The 20,904-nt window shown below is 38.7% G+C and overlaps 2 protein-coding genes across 3 annotated transcripts in view; one reads left to right on the forward strand and one right to left on the reverse strand.

Annotated features, from left to right (window-relative positions):
- veph1 (ventricular zone expressed PH domain-containing 1) overlaps nucleotides 1–20,904 on the forward strand; it is an 80,198-nt gene that overhangs the window by 19,820 nt on the left and 39,474 nt on the right. For both annotated transcript variants that reach the window (XM_086164166.1, XM_086164168.1), the window contains 2 exons: nucleotides 17,806–17,969; nucleotides 20,483–20,692. In XM_086164166.1, the coding sequence (XP_086020292.1) occupies nucleotides 17,806–17,969; nucleotides 20,483–20,692 (374 nt within the window). The remainder of the gene's footprint in view (nucleotides 1–17,805; nucleotides 17,970–20,482; nucleotides 20,693–20,904) is intronic.
- Nucleotides 1,972–8,682, reverse strand: LOC147224299 (pentraxin-related protein PTX3-like). Its single transcript, XM_086164384.1, has 4 exons — nucleotides 8,412–8,682; nucleotides 6,377–6,536; nucleotides 4,952–5,388; nucleotides 1,972–3,653 (listed from the first exon to the last, which is right to left on the reverse strand). The coding sequence occupies exons 1-4, from the start codon at nucleotides 8,548–8,550 to the stop codon at nucleotides 2,980–2,982; spliced, it is 1,410 nt and encodes a 469-aa protein (XP_086020510.1). The 5' UTR covers nucleotides 8,551–8,682; the 3' UTR covers nucleotides 1,972–2,979.

Here is a 20,904-nt window from a genome sequence, read left to right on the forward strand (position 1 = left end):
CTGAAATCCTCCAACTTCTTGATCTCCACTCCCTGTAGCCTCACCGTTCCAGCCGAGTTCCTTTCATTCACACACATATACTCTGTCTTGCTGTGACTAACTTTCATTCCTCTCCTTTCCAGCTCATACCTCCACCTCTAGATTTTCCTCACCCTGTTCCCTGCTCACACTACAGATCACAATGTCATCTGCAAACTTCATGGTCCATGGTCCTGTCTAACCTCATCTGTCAGCCTGTCCATCACCAGTGCAAACAAGAGGGGGCTCAGAGCTGATCTCTGATGGAGTCCCACCTCCACCTTGAACTTCTCTGTTACCCCTACAGCACACCGCACCACTGTCTCACAGCTAGCATACATGTCCTGCACCAATCTAACATACTTCTCTGCCACTCCAGACTTCCTCATACAATACCGGAGTTCCTCTCTTGGCACCCTGTTGTTTTCTTTTTCTAGGTCTACAAAAAAACAATTCCGCTCCCTCTGGCTTTCTCTGTACTTCTCTATTAGCTTTCTCAAAGCTAATACTGCATCTGTAGGACTCTTTCTTGGCATGAAGCCATACTGCTGTTCACAAATGCTGACTTCTGCTCTCAGCCTAGTTTCTACTACTCTATCCCATAACTTCATTGTATGGCTCATCAACTGTATCCCTCTATAGTTGGTGATATTCTGCACATCCCCCTTATTCTTAAAAATGGTCACACTGTCTCCTCTTCAGGCATCTTCTCACTCTCTAAGATCCTGTTGAATAAACTAGTCAGGAGCTCTACCACTACCTCTCCTAGACACTTCCACACCTCCATAGGTATATCATCAGTTGCTGTGGTCCTCATACGAGGTTTTGAATGTTCCATTCTCTAGTTTTTTTGTTTGTTTGTTTTTTTAAATGATCCTCCTTTCTTTCCCCTTGGACAGAAAGAAATGAGAGGCGAGCACCTCATGGTTAAATCACAAAATTTAAACATATTTTGCATTCCCCCAGTAGTTTTCGATTGTAATCTTATTTGTATAACAAGCATTGTACTTTGTATTACAACTATCACAGGGGTGTCAATGCATCTGGTGTTGCCTTTGGTTCACAATTACCTTGTCTGTGCATGTGCGCCCCCCCCCCCCCACACACACACACACAAACACACACACACACACATAGAAACGCCAGGCTCTACTTAATTGTCTCAGCCAGATGAGTTTCCAGATATTTAAATTTCAGTTCTCTGTCATTCTGATGTAGTTTGTGACCTAGCCACAGATGAAAACAGAAGTGCATGCTGAAGGTATAACTTCCTTTAAGTGCAATGTGACACCTAAAGTTTTGAAAATTCCATCTGTGAAGTTGTTTGCTGAGAAACTTGTGCAGTTGCTACACCCTGCCTTCCAAGGTTAAGACAGTGGACGGGGGTGGTGGTGGTGGTGGTGGTGGTGGTGGGGGGGGGGGGTCATCACAGGTCAAAGTAAAACAGAGGCTGTAACGGCTTCAGAAAACACCTATATTTTGCAAGTGAACTTCAACTTGTATGTGACCTTTCAACCTTAGATTTTCCAACTCCAAGGGCAAGATTTTCCCTTATTTTGAGTGTTGGCCCCTAAAATTAAAAGAGCAGGTGTTCATTTGGGCTTATGTATTGTGACCTCGATTGATGTGGCATTTATTTATTTATTCATAAAGTACTCAGTCAAGTCAGATTTTACTTATTTACGGGGTATCTATTTATATTATTTTTTAGCATAAATTTGTTGTTTTCTCTAATAACGTGTCAGATATTGTTTACATATGGTGCCAAATCACAACATAGTTGTCTCATGATGCTTTTCATGTGTTTCTTTATAACAGTATGTTGATACTTGATAATGCCATCTTGCTAAAATATCACTGTAGCCTCAAAAAGTGAAATACACAAAGGTCACTTCAAAACTATTGACTGTCCTCCTGCATCCTCTATTGAATGGAAATAATAATCCAAATGAATTTCGTTTAATTAGTGTTTATTCAGCTAACTCTAAATCCACCCAACTGCTTTATCCAAAATATATCTATGTACAAAATACATTCATTTTCACCCAGCAACAGCATCAAAAATACAAGAAAAACAATGTACAGTATGACACAAGACAATTCCAAAGAATAGTTTGTAAACATTGTTCTCACATATTTGCATCAAATAAAATATGTTGTTGTCAAATGACAACTCTGCTCATATTAATGAACACAGTATCAAAAAGAAAGGGAGTATATAGTTTTCCCTCCATTTAAATGGGAACTAATGAAATGAGAGATGAAGAATTATTTTTCTTATATAAATGTAAATATTTTCTGATGAGTACAAGTGTGAAAATAAAGAGTGTCTACTTCAAGATAATTTTTCTTTTTTTATAACACTTTTTAATAATTGCTAAAATAAATTTTAAAACTTTCCTCACAACTATTTCTAGTTTGGAGTGTTTGCGATGCTGAATCGGAAGTACAGCAGTTTACAGTTCCACAAGTATTAATGTGAACACTTTTCACAGCATTTGAATTTATTTTAAGGTCCTCCGATTGAAGAAGATTCCAACCGCTCTGCTTATTTTCTGCACGACTGGCAATAAAAGCTGTTTACTGGCTCAGAACCTGCTCACTTTAACAACAGACTCTTTGTACCATGCACTCCAATTACATTTTTGGTAAACACTTCCTACTCCTACAAGTTTAATGAGACGCGTATGTTTGTTATGGCCTATTGTGCAAAAATAAAGTTTCAATGTTTTTTTGAAAGCGACTTCTGAGAGATTTTGTGGCATGTAATGTCAACAGCAATTAAAGTAATAAAGAACATGACAATCATGACATTACCATATTAAGGAAAGTAAAATACGGGGATAAAGTTGGGAATTAAATGCATTTGTTCCTCAGTTTGTACACAAAAGCTTATCACGATGTTTCTTTTGGTCACCATGATAACATGGATGGGAAACTGTCATGTAGAACAGGAGTTTGTTAGTTGGCGATGAACTGGGCGCCTCCATGTGGCACCATCTCTGTCACTCCCCATGCCACAACGTTACCCCTCTGCTCACATCCCTGGCCTTCATGCAAAGCCTGTTGGGAAATCATCTCCTCTGACAGCATCCTGTCCCAGATGTTCACCCCTGTCATCTTCCCTGTGAAGGCCAGCTTTGGATCAAATCCTCTCTCAAATCCGGGCATCCTGCTGCTGCTGCTGCTACTTGGAGATAGAGGGCAGCAGCCATTCCTTTCTTGCCCCAGCTGAAGCGACCCTCCCTCGGATAAAACATGTCCTTCGACCACTCCAGGTGAGGAGGCGACCTTTTTCCCACCTGCCCACAGAGACGCCAGTCCTTGCTCAGATGACCACATGCCACATAAGTTGATCCATTCTGATGCGCCTCCTGCAGTGACCACACCACGCGCCTCTATGAAGTGTTCCTCTCCACCAACTGATAAAAGTGCAGAGGTCTGGGCAAGCAGCAGCTGGATCTCATATGGGTTGCGGCGGTTGCCGTAAGAAAATAGCACTGTTTTATTGGAGACGGTGTTTGGCTTTACCCAAAGGCAGATGGTAAAGGCAGACAGCGAAAGAGGTACTTCTGGTATTACTGAAGTGTAGATATGACTTGATCTCATGGGAAAGAGGAGAGACATCTCACAACCTATGCAAACAGAGGCAGGACGAAAGAAACAAGCAGATTTTATATTTCAAATCAAGTTTCTGAATCCAATTTCTTTATATAGTTTCCCAATATAGGAGGAAGAAACGGTTGTGCTTAGAATAAAAACCTTTTTTGGCGACTATGGTATCAATGGTGCTCTAGAAGTAATATATGATTTGTTAGGTATTCTGCTGGCTTAGTATTTTCAGACCAAATAACTAAGTCTCACTCGGTTGATTTCAGATTTCTAGTGTTCACAACAGCTGCAGACTATGGAGTCATGGGGACACGTCTCTTTGTAGTGTAGAGCAATAACATGCAATGAAGTGTAGAGCAATAACATGTTGTGTTCAAATACCATTGGATTTATCCATCACTGAAACATAACAAACTCTCTAGGTAATTCAGTGGTGTGTTTACAAAAATTGAAAAAAAAAAAAAAGCAATCACCTCATTGGGTACCACCAGAGACCTGTCTGTCCCCCTGTAATTTTTGATGATATACTTTAACCTTCCCCCTAGTGATTTTATGATTTGTTTTTTGCATGGTGAAGCAGCTGCAAATTGAACCATCTTGGTGCCATGCTGCTATTTTATATTGTACAATGAATATATAACACACTTCCTCTCAGTCTTAAACATTGAAATTAGGATATTTGGAAAACAATGAGTGTGTATAATAATGGTGGTTTCCATTTGGTTTGACTCGTTCAAGGTATGAGTTTAGCGATTACACCTCCCTCTGTGCTTTGCATAGGCCAGATTTGTATTTTTGGATTTAAAAAAGGTGTTATTTTACTATGCTAATGTTACAAATCAGGTGCAGGTTATACATTTGCCTCAAGTACACTATGATGTCACAGTATTCAAAATTATCCTCAATGAATTGTAAAATAGCCAATTCTTAGATTAGTCATTACTTTCAATTCCACTGAGCTTAGCATTTCCCAACTTTCTTCCACAATCAGACAGCAATTTCCTCATTTATTTGGAAGGGTTTTCAGGTGCAATGCTTCTCTTTATCAAATTTGCCAAGTAAAATGTGTCAACAGATGGTATTGAGGAAAAACCCAAGTAAAATGATTTGTTGTTCAGACAGAAAGCCTGACAGAATAGGTGGTGTGCTGGTAGAGTGTAGGGATATCTTGTTTTTGTACTTGAAGTGCGACCTCATTGTTTCAGCAAATAGTTGAAGGTGGATAGTTGTTTGCGTGGTGGACTTGAGAGACATGCAGACAGACAGAAAGACGGATGGAGTGTCTGGCCGAAAAAGAAAAATGAGAAGACAGATGGCTAACCTGCAGGTAGGCGAGCTTGCCGCGATGACCTCAGCACCTTCTCTAGCTGCAGTCGTGTCTGTTTAAGTGCAGACACCGCTGCTTCTAAGGCCACCTCTTGGGATGTGACCTCCTGCTCCCAGTTACCAGCCCCTCCACTCTGTTGAAGTTGGAATGCTGTTTTTGGATTCAACCCTATTGAAACTTCTGGGTTGCTGAAGCAGCTGGTCTCGAGCTTGGCAAGTCGGGACGCTTGCGTACGTGCCGTAGAGAGAAGCTGCTGCAACGTTGCCTCCAGGCGGTTTGAATTCTCAACTGAATTACCAACAGTAACAGATTTCTGATCTAGTATTAGGCGCTCCAGATACTCTTTCAGGTGGGCATCCAGCTGCATGGTCATCCTTCTTCCCACTGTCTCCATTGCAGCCCCACATGACCCACTGTACCGGGCCATGAATCTGAAGAAAACAACCAATAACATTAACTACAATGTAATCAGAGTTACAAGGCATGCAAAAAATTCTGACAATCTAATGTGCAGGGTCTAAGGGGGGGGAATCTCAAACTATGAAGATAGTGCCAGAGACTTAAAGCAGGGAAATAATATTAAGGTGCTGCAATGCTGGTTTTAAGGTCATTTGATTCCGATTTTAAGGCTTTTTCTGTCCAGTTTGTTGCATTTTCCTTTTATTCTGAAATGTATCAGATGACTTTTCTGAAAAAAAAGTGAGTACCACATTAGTGATTTTTGAATTTCTTTCTGACTTTATTTTCTTTTGACGTTAAAATGTCTCACACTCCTTTTTATTTGTGTCTACATTTTTGTAACAATAATTAGTGCTTTTTTAACATTTTATTTTATCTCTCTATTTATTTTTTCAACAGGAGGTTTTTCTTGATCCTCCAATTGTAAGAACCACATAGAATAAGGGCTCTTATAAAGAAAATAATAATGAAAAAGGCAAATTCCTGCAATTGTCGCAGGGGTGTTGGACTTAATTCCTTATTTAATCACACCTTTCGGCCATCACGCTGTTGTAACACATTGTCAAACTCCCGTTCCCTTTAAGAGGCATAAACTAAAAATTTAAGTATAGATGTTTAAGAAAGATAGCATTACACCTGGTAAAGTTAATTTGATACAACATGTTTTCAAACTGAAAATATGTTCCATCTTGGGAACTCTGGTCAACAGAGATTCCAATTGTCAATCCAAGCGGAGAATTGATGCAGTAGGAACTGAAGCGTAATTACTGTGTAATGAGATTTAAAGAGCAACTTAAACTAATGTCAACCTTAATATCTCAGCATTTATTTGTTATAAATCACCACAAATGACCTCAGCTGATCCTCCTTTTTAATAATTTAACTGATTTTTTTTTTTTAGCTGAATGGATCCTTATGTTATAACAAACACATCATTAGCGATGCAAACGATCACCCTACCTGAGTATTTCCCCTCGCAGCGATCCCATCTCTACCTTGACTATGTCATCGGCATACTGGAGCAGCATGTTCTCCCTCATCTGGCTGTTCTCCAGCATGGAGAACATTTTATCCCATTTTGTCAGGTCTTGAGAACTGCAGGGGGCTGTGCTCGGAGTGGCTGGAGAAAGATGATGGACAGAACAAGAGGGATAGAAAGAGAAGAAGAGAGATAAAATTTGGTTTGAAATTGCTCCTTTTTTGTAAATGACTTGTTTGCCCATTACTCCATTATTGCCCGTTGAAGCAGGAAGTCAGTTAAATAAATAAATAAATAAAATAAGAATGTGGGGAGGGAAAAGGATGTCCATCTGTTGCATTTCCTCTCAAGTTGTCTGAATTTCTGACCTCGATTGAAGTGAACAGGAAAAGGGAAGACCTGGACATCAATGACAAGCGCAGTAAAAGGAGTGACAATGAGAGAGTATTTAGGAAGGTATTTGTGCTTGCAGGACACACTCGTTGAACAAAGCCAGTTTCACGGCGGTGACATTTCTTTGCCTGCTAATGCCAAGTCCTTTTATGAGCTTGGAAAGCATATCGTGGTCACAGCTAATGAAATGGCAACAGTAAGGGATTTGGTTGAATTATTTAGCCGCTGACCAGATACCCTGGGTTCAACATTTATGGATGAGAAGTTTGGAAAACTAACTTTCTCTGTTTGCACCAATCTACTTAAGTAAAAATTGCAGTAATACATTCACGTGTCCATTAGTCTTGATGGATAACTAAGTGATATAAGTACTAATGTTACAGAAAATACCTACTTTAATGGTCATTTTTGCCGAGTCTAGTTTGTCAGAAAGTTTTGTCAAGTCAACGTCCAAGTTTCTCATTGTATTCTTTTAATGCGGTTGACATCTTATATTCAATACAACATTGGTCCCACCCATGGTTTCAATTGGCTTACTCATAGTCCCTCCCCCTTCCCGTCCGGCCGTCATTGCGCAACAGCAGTCTCATCTCACGATGCCGTGAAAGAGTGTGCTCTTTTTACGGCCTCAGAGACACCTCTTGCACTTGTTTCTCAATTTCAACTGTTTGAACAAAAATGTTTCGTTTGGTCTATAGGACTGTCATCTGATGACTTGTTTTATTTGTTCAAAGAATGAGACAGAGCATGTGTGTACATTCAGTAGGAAAACAGATGAAAAGAACTGAACAATGGCAGGAGACCTCACTTTAGCCCTACAGGTGTCTGTTATGGTCATTTTCCCTTCATTTAACTATACTATGACCACTGTCATGGTATATTAGATTCACAGCTAAACTAATGAGGCTTCACTTTTCTCTGTTTTTCACGTGTTTCGTTCATTCCATGCCCCCGCCGTCTTACGCTCTGGCAGCAACAAACAAGCTCTTGCATTCTTTGTTAACTCTGCCGCACTGTTATGTGCATGCTTTAATGATACAACGCTGAGCTACTTTATCAAGCCAATGTCTAATCAATGCCTTAACTCACATCCAAACTTAAAACTACAAGACTCATCCATATACACACATAAATACCTCAAGGCACCCTAATTTTCCTTTCACTCATGACTCTGTTATTTTCCAATCAACACACACATAAACAGACGCACGCACTCACATACGCACACAAACAAACAGTCATAATGAACAAGTGACACTGCAATGAACTTTATTGTGAACTATACTAAATGTATGTAAATATCATAAAAAACAGTTATCAATGTTGTATCTATATTAAATTGAATAAAAATGTCCAACATCTTTTAATCTTTAGTTGAATGTATACAATTATTATCGTGACTTTTAACCTAATTTCCAACAGATGTAATGCCAGTAATGACGACATTTCACCAAACATAAACATAAATTACAAATTCCTTTAAATATAAAACCAGAATTTTATCAATAAAGTGCAAAAAATGTAACAATGAGTTACTGACATCCAAATATGTATATGAATTATTCATGCTGACGCCTCTTGCCACTAACATTAACTCAGATACGGACACAGTGTAATACTCACGTTCTGGCGCGTCTCCTTCGGTAATTTCATTGAAGTACATGTCATTGAAGTTGACCTGGATATCATCCTCGTATGTGAGAGCCAAGCACACGCATGTCAGCAGTATACACACAGCCAGGGCGCTCCTCAGATAAAACATGTTGCTATTACTGCACTGACTGTGTGAGAAATGAAAATGTGAATGTATGTGTATGAAGAATCTGTTGCTAATGTGTTCCTATGTATGTATGTATGTGTGTGTAACAGCTGGGTTTGTGGCTTTGTCAGTCCCACTGTCTGCAGAGCTGTAGGTCCACCTCTCTCCTTTTCTAGCCCCAATCCCTCTTACAGTATATGTCCCTCCTCCCTAATTACCCCTTTCTCCCTCTCGCACTGTTTCTCATGAACTGCTGAGCAATCCCTCAGCAATCAGCCTGGCCATATGGCGTACTGACCAGAAAAACACACACACACACACACACACACACACACACACACACACACTCACACCCACCCAAACACACATGCCTTAACTTGCAAGGGATAAGTACTCTCTAATTAAAAACTCCGTTATTGTCATATCACTCCTGTTCAGGGAAACTCACAAAATACTAAAGAATTTTCATAGAGAAACAGCTTTACAGCATCCTTCCAAACCTGTGATTGCAACTTTAAAAGTCATAAAACAATCACAAATAAAAGATTACATAAATTTGTGAGGTTTGCCATGTGTTATCAAAGTTTTTGTAAGCCTTTGGACACAAAGTTGACCGAAAAGGCATAGTTATAACTTGTTTTCAACAGAAGTGTCAGTTTGGTGCTGTTTTCTCATGTAAAAACTCAGGATATCTGTGTTTCAGCTGGAAATGGATGAGCTAGAGGGGGGCGCCCCCCTTGAAGACATGACTAAGATTTAAGAGACTCACCGGGCTAGTAGTCATGGATTTTCCTGGTTGCTGTGATCTAAAAGTTGTCATCACTTATTTCTATTGTTCGGAAAAAAAGTTGCAACTCCAAAAGTACTTTGTGGGTTTAAGATTGGCCTGACCCTCTGCCAGCAGGAAGATGAATAGATAGCGACTTCGACTTTTTGTTAAATGTAAATTTTTCCAAACTGTTTTGTCTTTTTGTAAGTACCCTGATATGAACAGTGCTATCATCTCAGTCATAGGAATAATAACTTAAGTCTGATAATATATTCAGGCTGTCATAAATTTATTGAAATCTGCAATCCATTCATTCAGCCTAAAATCCGTCTATTACCCACTCTGATCACATGAAGCAATGCGTAATTTTACAATTATTTAAAAAAAAAATTCTAACCTCTGAAACCTCTGGCGAGAATAGAACTGAAGGAGCAGCACGTTGCCTGCCAGCAAGGCAGTGAGTAATGCGTTGTTGGTGGCGGACTTTCTGTCGTAATCAGATATTGCCTGCTTGTCAAAGGAGGGTGTGTGTGGTGGGGGAACATTGGAGGGGGCAGGAAGAGGAGAACAAACTTTCCTAATTTTTGTCCGTTGCAATAAGATTCAGCGTGTGTTGGGTAAAAATCCAAATGGAGGCATTAGGAAATTGTAAATGGGTTTATTATAGTCCTGCTTTGCCGTTTGTAATTATTTTGAATGTACATCTGTATCATAGAGTTTAAACTCTGTGTGCATGTGAGTGCTTTTGTGTGTGTGTTTTCTTCTTGTGGGTGTATTCAGGGGGGTGGACGTAATAACTTCCTCATGGGATTTCAGGATTCACCTCCTCCCCCATTCTCATCCTCCCCTCCCCCCAACCTTTTTAAAAATCTTAAAATGCTTTAAAATAGAAATTCAGAATGAATTTGATGTAATTAGAGACACATTACTTGCATAGTCAGTCATCCATTCCCTTTCATAACTTGCTTAATTTTCTAGAATTTTCAGAATATCAGGAAAAGGTATTTAAAATGTACCGAATATTGCTGATATTAGTTTATTAAATCCAGTTTTCTATCCTGACTGGTCGCAACATTGTTCTGGGATCTAGCAAAGGTGCTTGGTAAAGAGCCTAATTTCCTCTTCAAGTGTTTCCTCATAGAATCATGCTGTGTTTCTGCATATTGGCAAGGAGACTGGCCAGTGAAACCCCAGAATCTTTAGTGAGTGAATATGAAGAGAACTATTGGGAGCTTCACTTGATTCTGCGTTAAAGAACTCCATAGTTGAATAACTGTACAATTTTGTGTTTGACATGTGACACACCGTTAGTTCATCATAATGGGGGAGTGCACCCTTAGTCTAACTGTTTGCCCTGATTTCCACCATTCTTGGACTGTTGGAATGAAATTGCCTCCTAATGAGCATATCCTGAGAGCAAATTATCCTAGATTCCATTTGTTGCTTTGCTAAGCCGCAATGTCATTTTATTGAGTATAGTCCAAACCTGTGTCAAATGTAAATCGTCGTGAGACATCGCTCTATGGATTTGGCTCTGAGTAGAACACTGACTTATGAATTTAATTTGTGCTTTGACTCCGTGAACTGAATCTAATTTTCCTGCTGAAATTAATATAAATCCCACAGATCCGTTCTCCAGCTCCCAAAAACATACTGCACTCTTTTGACACTTTTTATGGGTGACACTTTTTTGTAACAAAAAAAACAAACAAAAATGTAAAATGGATTGAAGATAACGTTGCTGGTCTTCAGTTCTACAGGCTCAGCGTGGAAAGTTTGTCTTTCAGATAGACAGAAAGAGTTTTGGGCGTCAAATTGTCCAGGTGAAGAGGCAGGGCATATTTATAGTCACATCTGGCTACTAAGTACAATGTTTATGATTTGTGTCCTAATGCCCACAAACTCTTGCACCCAAATTTGTTTTTCAAAAAGATAGCCTCTCTGTCTCCAGGAACATTAATACATAAAGTCACAGGACCCCAATGATACAGACTTTTTGGCAGACTTTTGTATCCTGTCTCATATAATATAATAGCTATAAAATTCACCATTCTTCACTAACGACTTTTCATCCTCAAATTTCACAACATCCACATCTTTCAAGAAACATGATGCATTTTGATTGTAAAAGTACTCGCTAATATCCCTTTGGATGGTGAATGTATCTGTCCCATGTGTAACAGGATTTATTTTTTATGTTGAAAACCAGATGTTACTTTAATGTCTTTAGTGAGATATCTCAAAAGCAATTACAATGGTACTAGACATAATGTTTGAACTTTTCTTGTTTTTGACAGCAAAATTCAAAGAGCTTTCATCTTTATCCACCAAGAGCATGGCAATTGCATATTTAGGTCATCTATAGAAGAAATTGGATTGACTGGCATTAAATTTGAAAGAAAAGTAGATGTCATTTCAGAGGAAAAACCAACACACGATTACTGTACTTGTTAAAGCATAATTTTTCATGATCGTATCCAAAATGTAATACAATAGAAATCCCCACAGTCTTAGTAATTTGCATTTAGTACCAACGGATGTTGTATAGAGTAATCAGAGACAGTCGTTCAGCAGAAAAGTATATTTGATGATAATGATATTCTTATTTAAGATTTTATTTATATGGCGACAAATCTCTTCACACTTTCCATGCAGAGAAAGTCTGGACCACACTCTTTCAAATGATTTACAGAAACCTAACGTTCCAGTCAACTACAGTGGTGAGGAAATGCTGCCTCTTACTGAGGCAGAAATCTTTAACAGATCCAAGCTCAATGTTGGCAGCCTTCTGCCTTGACCAATTGAGAAGGACAGAGATTTAGGAAGCAAGTGTGTGATAGAGACAAAGGGGGGTTTGAGGGTTGGGAGGGAAAGTCACAAATGATCTTTTAATATCTATCTTTTAATTGTCTATTTACATTTATACCCATATTTATTGATACTGTCATTGTTGCGCCACTGTAACAAAAGAATTTCTCCTTTGGGGATCAATAAATTATATCTTATCTTATCTTGTTTGATTGATTACAGTGTTTGTAACAGTTAAATGATAATAGCTGACATGATAGAGATAAAGTTGTAAAGTAACCTCATGCATGCACAGTATAAACATTTTTTAACTCTAATTTCTTCAGTATACTTTTTGCTGGGATCAATTAAAGATGATTTTCATATAAGTCCATATATCTAGAACAAATGAAGGTTCAATTTTATTGAATTGGATATAACACAAAATCTGAGCCATCGTTTTGAGGAAACCGTAACTATAATATTGACAGTTTGGCAGTAGTGAAATTTAGTGTTTGTGTTTTGTTGTCATTGTAAAACTTAAAGCTGTAAATAAAGTGAATTCACATTAAAATGTCAAACTGCTGCCAGTGCAAGTTTGCAATTTTTGCCCATTATTTTTCCAGACTAAGCCTTAGATATTGTATGGAGGTCATAAGGTATTCGTTGGGGACAACCAAAGCATAAATTTGTTTTCTAAATTGCTGAGATTTCTAAAGACCTGTTTTTCTTGAGTCACACTACAAGTCTGTAAGCAGGGTTTTAAATGGATTTGTTAAAGCTGTCATGCATCCACAGTAAAAACACTTTTCAAAATCAGTCTCCCTCTGATATGGACTATTTCATTGTGCTGTCGGGCTTTCAAGAAAAAAAAAAATCTCACTCTTTTTTCTCAGTAGAGGTAAAGAAAGCTTTCTATTTTGTCCAACAGCCCTCTAGATTTAGCATTGTGAATCTATGCACAGAAGGAACAATGATAGCAATAGTTTTAGAATGCGTTGATTAAGTATTTATTTTTCTTGTAAAGCAATCCTGCGCCGCAATTGCTTTCAATGCATTACAGACAATTTTAGAGAGACCTGTAATGATAGGTTAGCTGCTTAGCTTGAATGAGGATTCAAAAGTGAAATGCTAGATCTGCGTGTGTGTAATAGGGAGACACAAGACTCAAATAGGAGGTTTCATATTCTATTCAACAAAGTGGCCAGTGCATTTCATCAATACTGAAGAGATGTGGTACACACATGTTCCCCATGTGTTGGATGTTGATTGGCCTCAGGGTACAGTATGAGGGCAGAGTGTGCTCAGACTCAATAAATCCCTCTTGGTGTGCGGACTCATGTCTCTTCCTGCCTGTTAACATTCCTGCGAACAGTCCTGTGAATGCCACGACCCCGGCCTTCGTTTTGTACATCCACTGTCTCTGCCTCATTATGATGATTTGTGTCTTAAAAGGGAGGGTGTGTGATACGGGGAATAATTTACGAGAAAAGGCAAACAGAGGGGGACATCACAGCATGTGAGTGGGTGATCCATCTTCGCAATAATTACAGAACTCAGACAATAACTTGTCTGTTAAAACATTAAAAGGGAACATCTTTCAACACGACCCGACCACAACCTGTGCTTCGTCTTATTGATAGCAGTGGATCATCTGGACTGTGGATCCTCTTCTTGAGTGATGGACCAAGTTTTCATATCCCTGAATCAAGGTCATTATGCAAAAGTAGGCAAAACAAGTTAAAAATATTAAGATCAAAAGGCCTTGTGATATAAAATGGATTGTAAATATATATACAGTGTCCATCACTTGATAGCCTTAACTTTGACTCTTTATATTTTATTGTATTTCTTATTCTCCCTTCTTCCTACTATTATCTATTATTGTTAAGGTTAGCTTGAAACTCTGCCACAACAATTTCCTTCGGGATAAATAAAGTTGTTCTTATCTTATCTTATAAGGATTCACCCCCTTGGATGTTTTACCCTTTTAGTGCTTTCATAAATCAATCATGGTCAATAAAATCTGTCTTTTTTTCCACACAAAATTTATTGGAAAAAACTCTTTAATGTCAAAGTGAAAACAGATTTCTACAAAGTAATGTCAATGAAATAAAAATATATAAAGAAATATAACTGTTTTGCATAATTAATCACCCCCTTCCAGTCAGTATTTTGCAGATGCACCTTTGGATGCAATCACACCAGCGAGTCTGTGTGGATAAGTCTCGATAAGTCTTGCACATCTGCCCACAGCAATTTTGCTCCATTCTTCCTTGCAAAACCGCTCAAGCTCTGTCAGGTTGCTCGGGTATCGGGCATGAACAGCCCTCTTAAGCCCAGCCACAAATTCTCTATAGGATTGAGGTCTGAGCTTTACCTGGTTCTTTTTTAACCATTCCTGTGTAGCTTTTGCAGTATGCTTTGGATCATTGTCTTGCTGGAGAATAATCTTCTTCCAAGCTGTAGTTCTCTTGCAGACTGAATAAGATTGTCCCCCAGGATTTCAGTGTATTTTGCATTATTCATTCTGCCCTCTGTCTTTACAAGCCTTCCAGGTCCGGCCACTGAGAAACATCCACACAGCATGATGCTACCACCACCATGCTGAACAGTGGGGATGGTGTGTTTTTGGTGATATGCAGTGTTTGGTTTCCGCCAAACACGATGTCTTGTCTGATGCCAAAAAGCTCGATTTTGGTCTCATCAGACCAAAGAATCTTCTTCCACTTGACCATGGAGTCTTCCATGTGCTTTTTGGCAAACTTTAGTCGAGATCTAAATGAATTTTCTTCAACAGTGGCTTTCTCATTGCCATTCTCCCATAAAGCTTTGACAGGTGAGGAACGCAGGCAGCAGTTGCTATATGCGGAGTCTCTCCCAGCTCAGCAGCTGAAGCTTGTAACTCCTTTGGTGTAGTCGAAGGGGTCTTGGCTGCTTCTCTCACTAGTCTCCTACTTGCATGGTCACGAGGGCAGCCTGACTTAAGCAGATTCACACAAGTGCCATTTTCCTTCCATTTCTTAATAATGGATTTCACTGAACTCTGGGGGATGTTCAATGCCTTGGAAATTTTTTGGGATCCATCCCCTGAATTGTACTTCTCAATCACCCTTTCCCTGAGTTGCTTGGGGTGTTCTTCTGTCTTCATGTATTAACTTAAAAAGGGGGTGATTAATTATGCAAACAATTATATTCCTTTATATATTTTTATTTCATTGACATTACTTTGTAGAAATCTGTTTTCACTGTGATATAAACATTTTTTTCCACTAAATTTTTGTGTTAAAAAGCCAAATTTTATTGACTATGATTGATTTATGAAAGCACTAAAAGGGTCAAACATCCAAGGGGGTGAATACTTATGATAGACACTGTATATATATTTATAAAATATCGATTTGGAGCTGCTTTTAGATACTTTGAGTGGACTGATGGGTTGCAAATAATTACTTTGATTGTTACATACATGCGGTGATTTGTTTTAACCCTTTTTATCCTGTTATGGGAATGAAAATAAAACAATTTTGTGTTGGTCAAAAGTATGTGATTGCTGTGATCAGAAAGTGTTCATATCTTAAAAGTTGTGGTGTAATTTTGTAATTTTGTAAGACGCTTTGGATAAAAGCGTCTGCCAAATGACTGTAATGTAATGCAATTGATTAATAGATTGCTTTTCGCCTTGGTACTTGATAACAATTATACTTCATCATAGTATATGCATTGAATGTAACAATATACTAACTATATATTCTAATAATATGTCAGATCAATGTTAAAGATAGCACAAGATAAAACAAGAACAAGAATTTCACGATTAATGGTTAACACATCTGGAAGAAATCGTTGCCTCATACTGCAGGAAGAGTTTGCATGTCCCCACAATCTGGGGCAGCCCCTGGTAATTTTATATTATTAAATCACTATCTTATCTTATCATCTTTCTGAGCCTGCTTCTTGTAGTCTCTGCTATCATGTTTTGAACATTTCAACAATTATCCCCTAACTCTTGAATAAGATCATTGTCAGTGCCTGGTGTCAACATTCCCTTTTGGAGTGACAAGGATGGATAGGATCAGGAATGAGTCCATCAGAGGGACAGCACATGTTTGGAGATTAAGTCAGATTGAGATGGTTTGGACAGGAATTGTGAATATATTGGTAGAAGGATGCTGAGGTAGGAACTGCCAGGAAGCAGGCCTAGAGGAAGACCGAAGTGGTGATTTATGGATGGTGCGAAAGAGGGCATAAAGTTAGTTGATGTAAGACAAGAGGATGTAAAGGAGAGGGTTGGGTGGAGGCAGATGATCCACTGTGGAGACCTCCTGAAGGGACACAAGTGTATGTGCTTCTTTTAATTTGTTGATGTAATTTTCTCCAGATGTTTCAACAGTTTTGAAAACAATCTTTATTGCCTACCCCCTTTCTCCCAAATCCTTCTGTGGCCAAATCAATGTTTGCATTTCGTTCAGCTTTATAGATCATTTTTGGACACTAACGCCATTGTTTGAGTCTTGAAAGGCCACTGGCGTTTAGATAAAGAGTCTCTGTTCATTGTAGAGAAGTATTTAAAGATGTTTGGGATGTTTATGGATGCTTTATTCTCCTGGCTGCTCAATAATTTAAGGCCTTTGTTTCCAATCCAAATATTTTCTTTGAATGTGCACCACAGTATCAGTATCAGTATCCATGGTATCCATATAGGGTGTGGTGTGTGCTAAGCTGTGGAAATTACGAGATCCACAAAGAAAACTAGTGAGTAGTAAATAACTACAAAACAATTCCAATGTTGGACCTTTTTGTAGATTTTTTTTTTTTTGCAGTATCTTGCTTTCTCTGGCTTGCTTGTCATTTTTCCCCCACAAGCTGCCAATTTCACTTTCACTTCAAATTTAAAATGTATTCGTAACTCAATCAGTTTAACTTCTTAACACCTTTATTCTTGCCAAGTTAGTCAACATCAGTTGAAGAGTGTTTTATATCAGGAAAGGCTGTGGGAAATCCCACAGCAGTATCTGTTTGGTAAATATAAAATTGCTGGGACCAAAATGTATTGGAGGACCCAGATAGTTTGAATGATACATAAACATACGCCAAGCCTTTTTACTATTAGAATAATGTTTTCGCTGGAGTTGAGCCAGCATGGCTCTAGTCTGTGTCACGGGTCTGATTAAGCTGTGTTTTGAGTTCCCTTACGCCAGTTGTTTGTAAATGTGTCAACAGCGATTTTTTTTTTTTTTTGTGATAAATGGTGCCCAATAAGTTTCTAGACCAAATGTTGCTGGTAAATTGATTTCTAGATGCCCTGCCATTATTTATTTAATTATTTATTATCTTTTTTTTTTTTTTTTTTTACTGATTTATTCATAGCATTATCATATTATTTTGGATGTGTTAAATTTGATTTAGTATTTGAAATAATCTTTACTCAGATCACGAACTGATTGCGAAACACAAATATGAATAGCTCTGTATGTAAATACAAATTTTGATTTGTAACTCACGGTTTTGCTCTATGATGAGAAATTGGCCAATCTTTCACTGTTCATTGATTAAACTGTAAATCATAGGGAATTGTTACTTTTTCAGAATTGGGGTATTCTGTGAGAAATCCAACATTTTCATTGACATGCAATCAAAAGGAAACATTCCCAATTTGAAAAAAATGATCATCGTCACATCACTTTCTTCTGTCTTCACAGGTAACCACATGCTGCTGCGTGTTTTGCCATCTCTGTACCCCAAACAACCAGACATCATACACCGTCACCTCGGCAACCTTACCGCCATGATGTCGCAGCTGGAATCTGCGGAGCAAAAACACCTGATCAGGCTGGTTCAAATGGTTGCAGAGCAGCATCCACTTGTGAGCCTTTTGGCAGCTGTGTTGCAGTTGTGATGTTTCATGTGTACTTTTATGGCATATTTGAAAAAAAAACACCAAATTATTGAAATCACTTATTGGATACTTAGATTACATTAGAGGTCTTAGGTTATCTGATAATTATCACCACCCAGCCAGACATCAGTGCGGCAATATTTGACTCACAATAGTTAGTCATATGAGTCAAACTTAATCAGACCTCTCACTGTTCAGTTTTGCCATACCCTGTCGGGAAATCAAGTCCACAACTAGAGAATGATTGCAGAAGACTGTTAAAGTGAGGAAAGGGCACTAGATTCCCTTAATTGCACATCTGTTGATGTTCAACATGAGGAGAAGTATCACATACCGGCAAACAGAGCGCATGTTGGCTAAACATGGAGAGTCACACTCAGATGTCGGAGAAGGGAAACCAGCCATTACTCTAGAGTTACTCTAATCTCCAGCCGTGCCAAAAAAAAAACCCACATACATACACATGTATATACACATGCAGATATAGACAAATTTCTGCAATATCTGCAGTTATGCAGAATTAATATTTGGATGTGTATACACATGGAAAATACATGCATTTAGTCATACATAAAACGGTAATGAAAATAATTTAGAAACATTTTTTAGAAATTACCAAATAAGTAAAGCTAGCTAGATCATCCTAACATCCAACAATGAAAAGGTAAATATTTTATTTTATTTTATTTTATTTCATTTTATTTTGTTTTATTTTTTCAGAAGTTAATTGGCTGTGTTCACATCAGCCAAAAATCATGAAGAATTGCTGACCTATATAAGCAAGACATTGAATTAGGAACTCAAAACAGATTACCCGACATAGCCAAACCAAATTAATTTGTTTGACGAGTCTGATTAATATAACAAAATACATGCTGTGAATGCCATCAGAAGTGCAGGCAATGAATATTTTATTCAGCAAAAGACTTACAAATGGTTTAAAAGTTCTTTTTAAAAGTTAATAAATGGTCCAGATTGTCCAACCCTGGTCCCCTTGGCAAATCAGGCACAATTGAAGGAAGGCCAGGTTGACTTACCTTGGCAAAATAAAACTTATATTGGGCACAATTCTGTGTAAATTACCATAATATCACCTAAAACCCCTGTGCATTAATCACTTTAGTGATTTCAAGTCCCTGTCCCTTTTGGCCTCAGGGTTCTGGACGTGAAAACATTGTGAGCAGAGCTGAAGAACATTTTGTGCCACAAAAATAAACAAACAAGATTATCATCTGTTAACCACTTCTTTAAAAAACGATTGGAATAATCCTTTTTTTCTTCAAAAAGCAGCAGTCTTATCCGCAAAATGTCAATATTTTTAGTTTGGTCAAGTCAAGGTGAGTTAAGGACAGGGTGACTGGATTGGATAATGAGGAGCAACTGTCTTTCACAGTGTTTTCCCTCCTACAGTCAAGCTTTTGTTTGATATCGGTCACCCTGCTGCTTATCTGCTTCCATCCCTCTCACCTCCAACCAGGGGTGAAAATAAGCCGGTATGGTCTGATAATGTGTACCACTTTAAGTTTTAGTGGCGGTAGGCTGTACCAGGAAGATGGCAGAATGGCTGCCTGCTATAAAGCTCTCTTCAAGGACCAGCCACGTGTGCGCACTGCGGGTCAGAAAATAGATCCATTAGCAATATGCAGTCTTGAAAACTACTTTGTCTATTTAAAAATTCCTTTTAACTCATTCCAAATTGTTTTTTTGAACAATTTCAATATCCTTCCAAATTGTCTCTGAACAGTTCGTGCTGTATTTTAGACCATGCTTAATGGAGCTTTGGCCAGGCATCTTCCTCTCTTCCACAAGGCTATTATCTGCTTCTCTCCCCTTCCCCTTTGAGAGAGCTCAATGGTCTCCCCGGTGTCCAGCCTATGAAACGTGTACTACACATTTAATGTCTAATGTTCATTGCAAACGTTCCAATTAAAATCGGTAGGAGAGTAAGCATTTGTGTTTGATATTATTTTGTTTAATTTTTAACTGTACAAAACAGCTTGGAAAAAAAACTGTATATGAACTAACAAAGATTGGAAGATTTTACTCAGCAGTACATGCTGAGTTAATGCACTGGGATTTTTTGCACGACTGTTCCAAAGACGTCAACAGACGCTGCTTGGGCTAGGACAGGAAGAAAGATAAATTATAACAAAGAAATTCCAAACATTCCTGTGATTCTTGAAATGGTTTACCAACTGTTTTCAATTCTTGCCTCCATAGGCCGACCGGTAGCCTATGGAGGCAAATATTGTAAAATAGAGTAAAATATTGACATGTTTTTATTGGTGTGGGTTTGACTTTGCTATTTTAAAATGCATGAAGTGAGAGATTGGGATTAAGGTTTTGGTAATAGTACTGTCAAGAATTTAAAACTACTTTAGAAAAAAAAGCACAAAATACATGCTGGCTTTTATTTTTTTGCATGGGGATGGCTGTATCGGGAAATCATAGCATGATCCTGATATTTATTTTCCACACAGATGTTGAGCCCTCAGGTGCCTGCGCTGGTGAGTTACATGGGAAACCAGTCCCTGACTGAGGCCATTCTGGGCACTCTTGTGGATGTGTCACATGCCAGTCCCTCCTCACTGCTCAGTTTCCTGCCAACACTGAGGATTGTGGGACAACAATGCCCCGCTCTCTTGGGTCAGGTGGCCAGAATCCATGGAGCAGTGGGCATCCTTAATGAGGTATGAACACACACACGAAGTCACCCAGGGTTTAGCCAAAACTGGCAGCTGAAGAGAGAAACCTTCCATCCATCCATCCATCTTCTGCCGCATATCCTGCCCTCAGGGTTGCGGGGGATGCTGGACCCTATCCCAGCTGTCATCGGGCGGGAGGCGGGGTACACCCTGGACTGGTCGCCAGTCAATCGCAAGGCCACAGACGCAGAGAGTAC

This window comes from Fistularia commersonii, chromosome 18, assembly GCF_037954325.1.
Source record: "Fistularia commersonii isolate RoL2024-O1a breed Wild chromosome 18, RoL_Fcom_v1.0, whole genome shotgun sequence".
NCBI classification, from domain to species: Eukaryota; Metazoa; Chordata; class Actinopteri; order Syngnathiformes; family Fistulariidae; genus Fistularia; species Fistularia commersonii.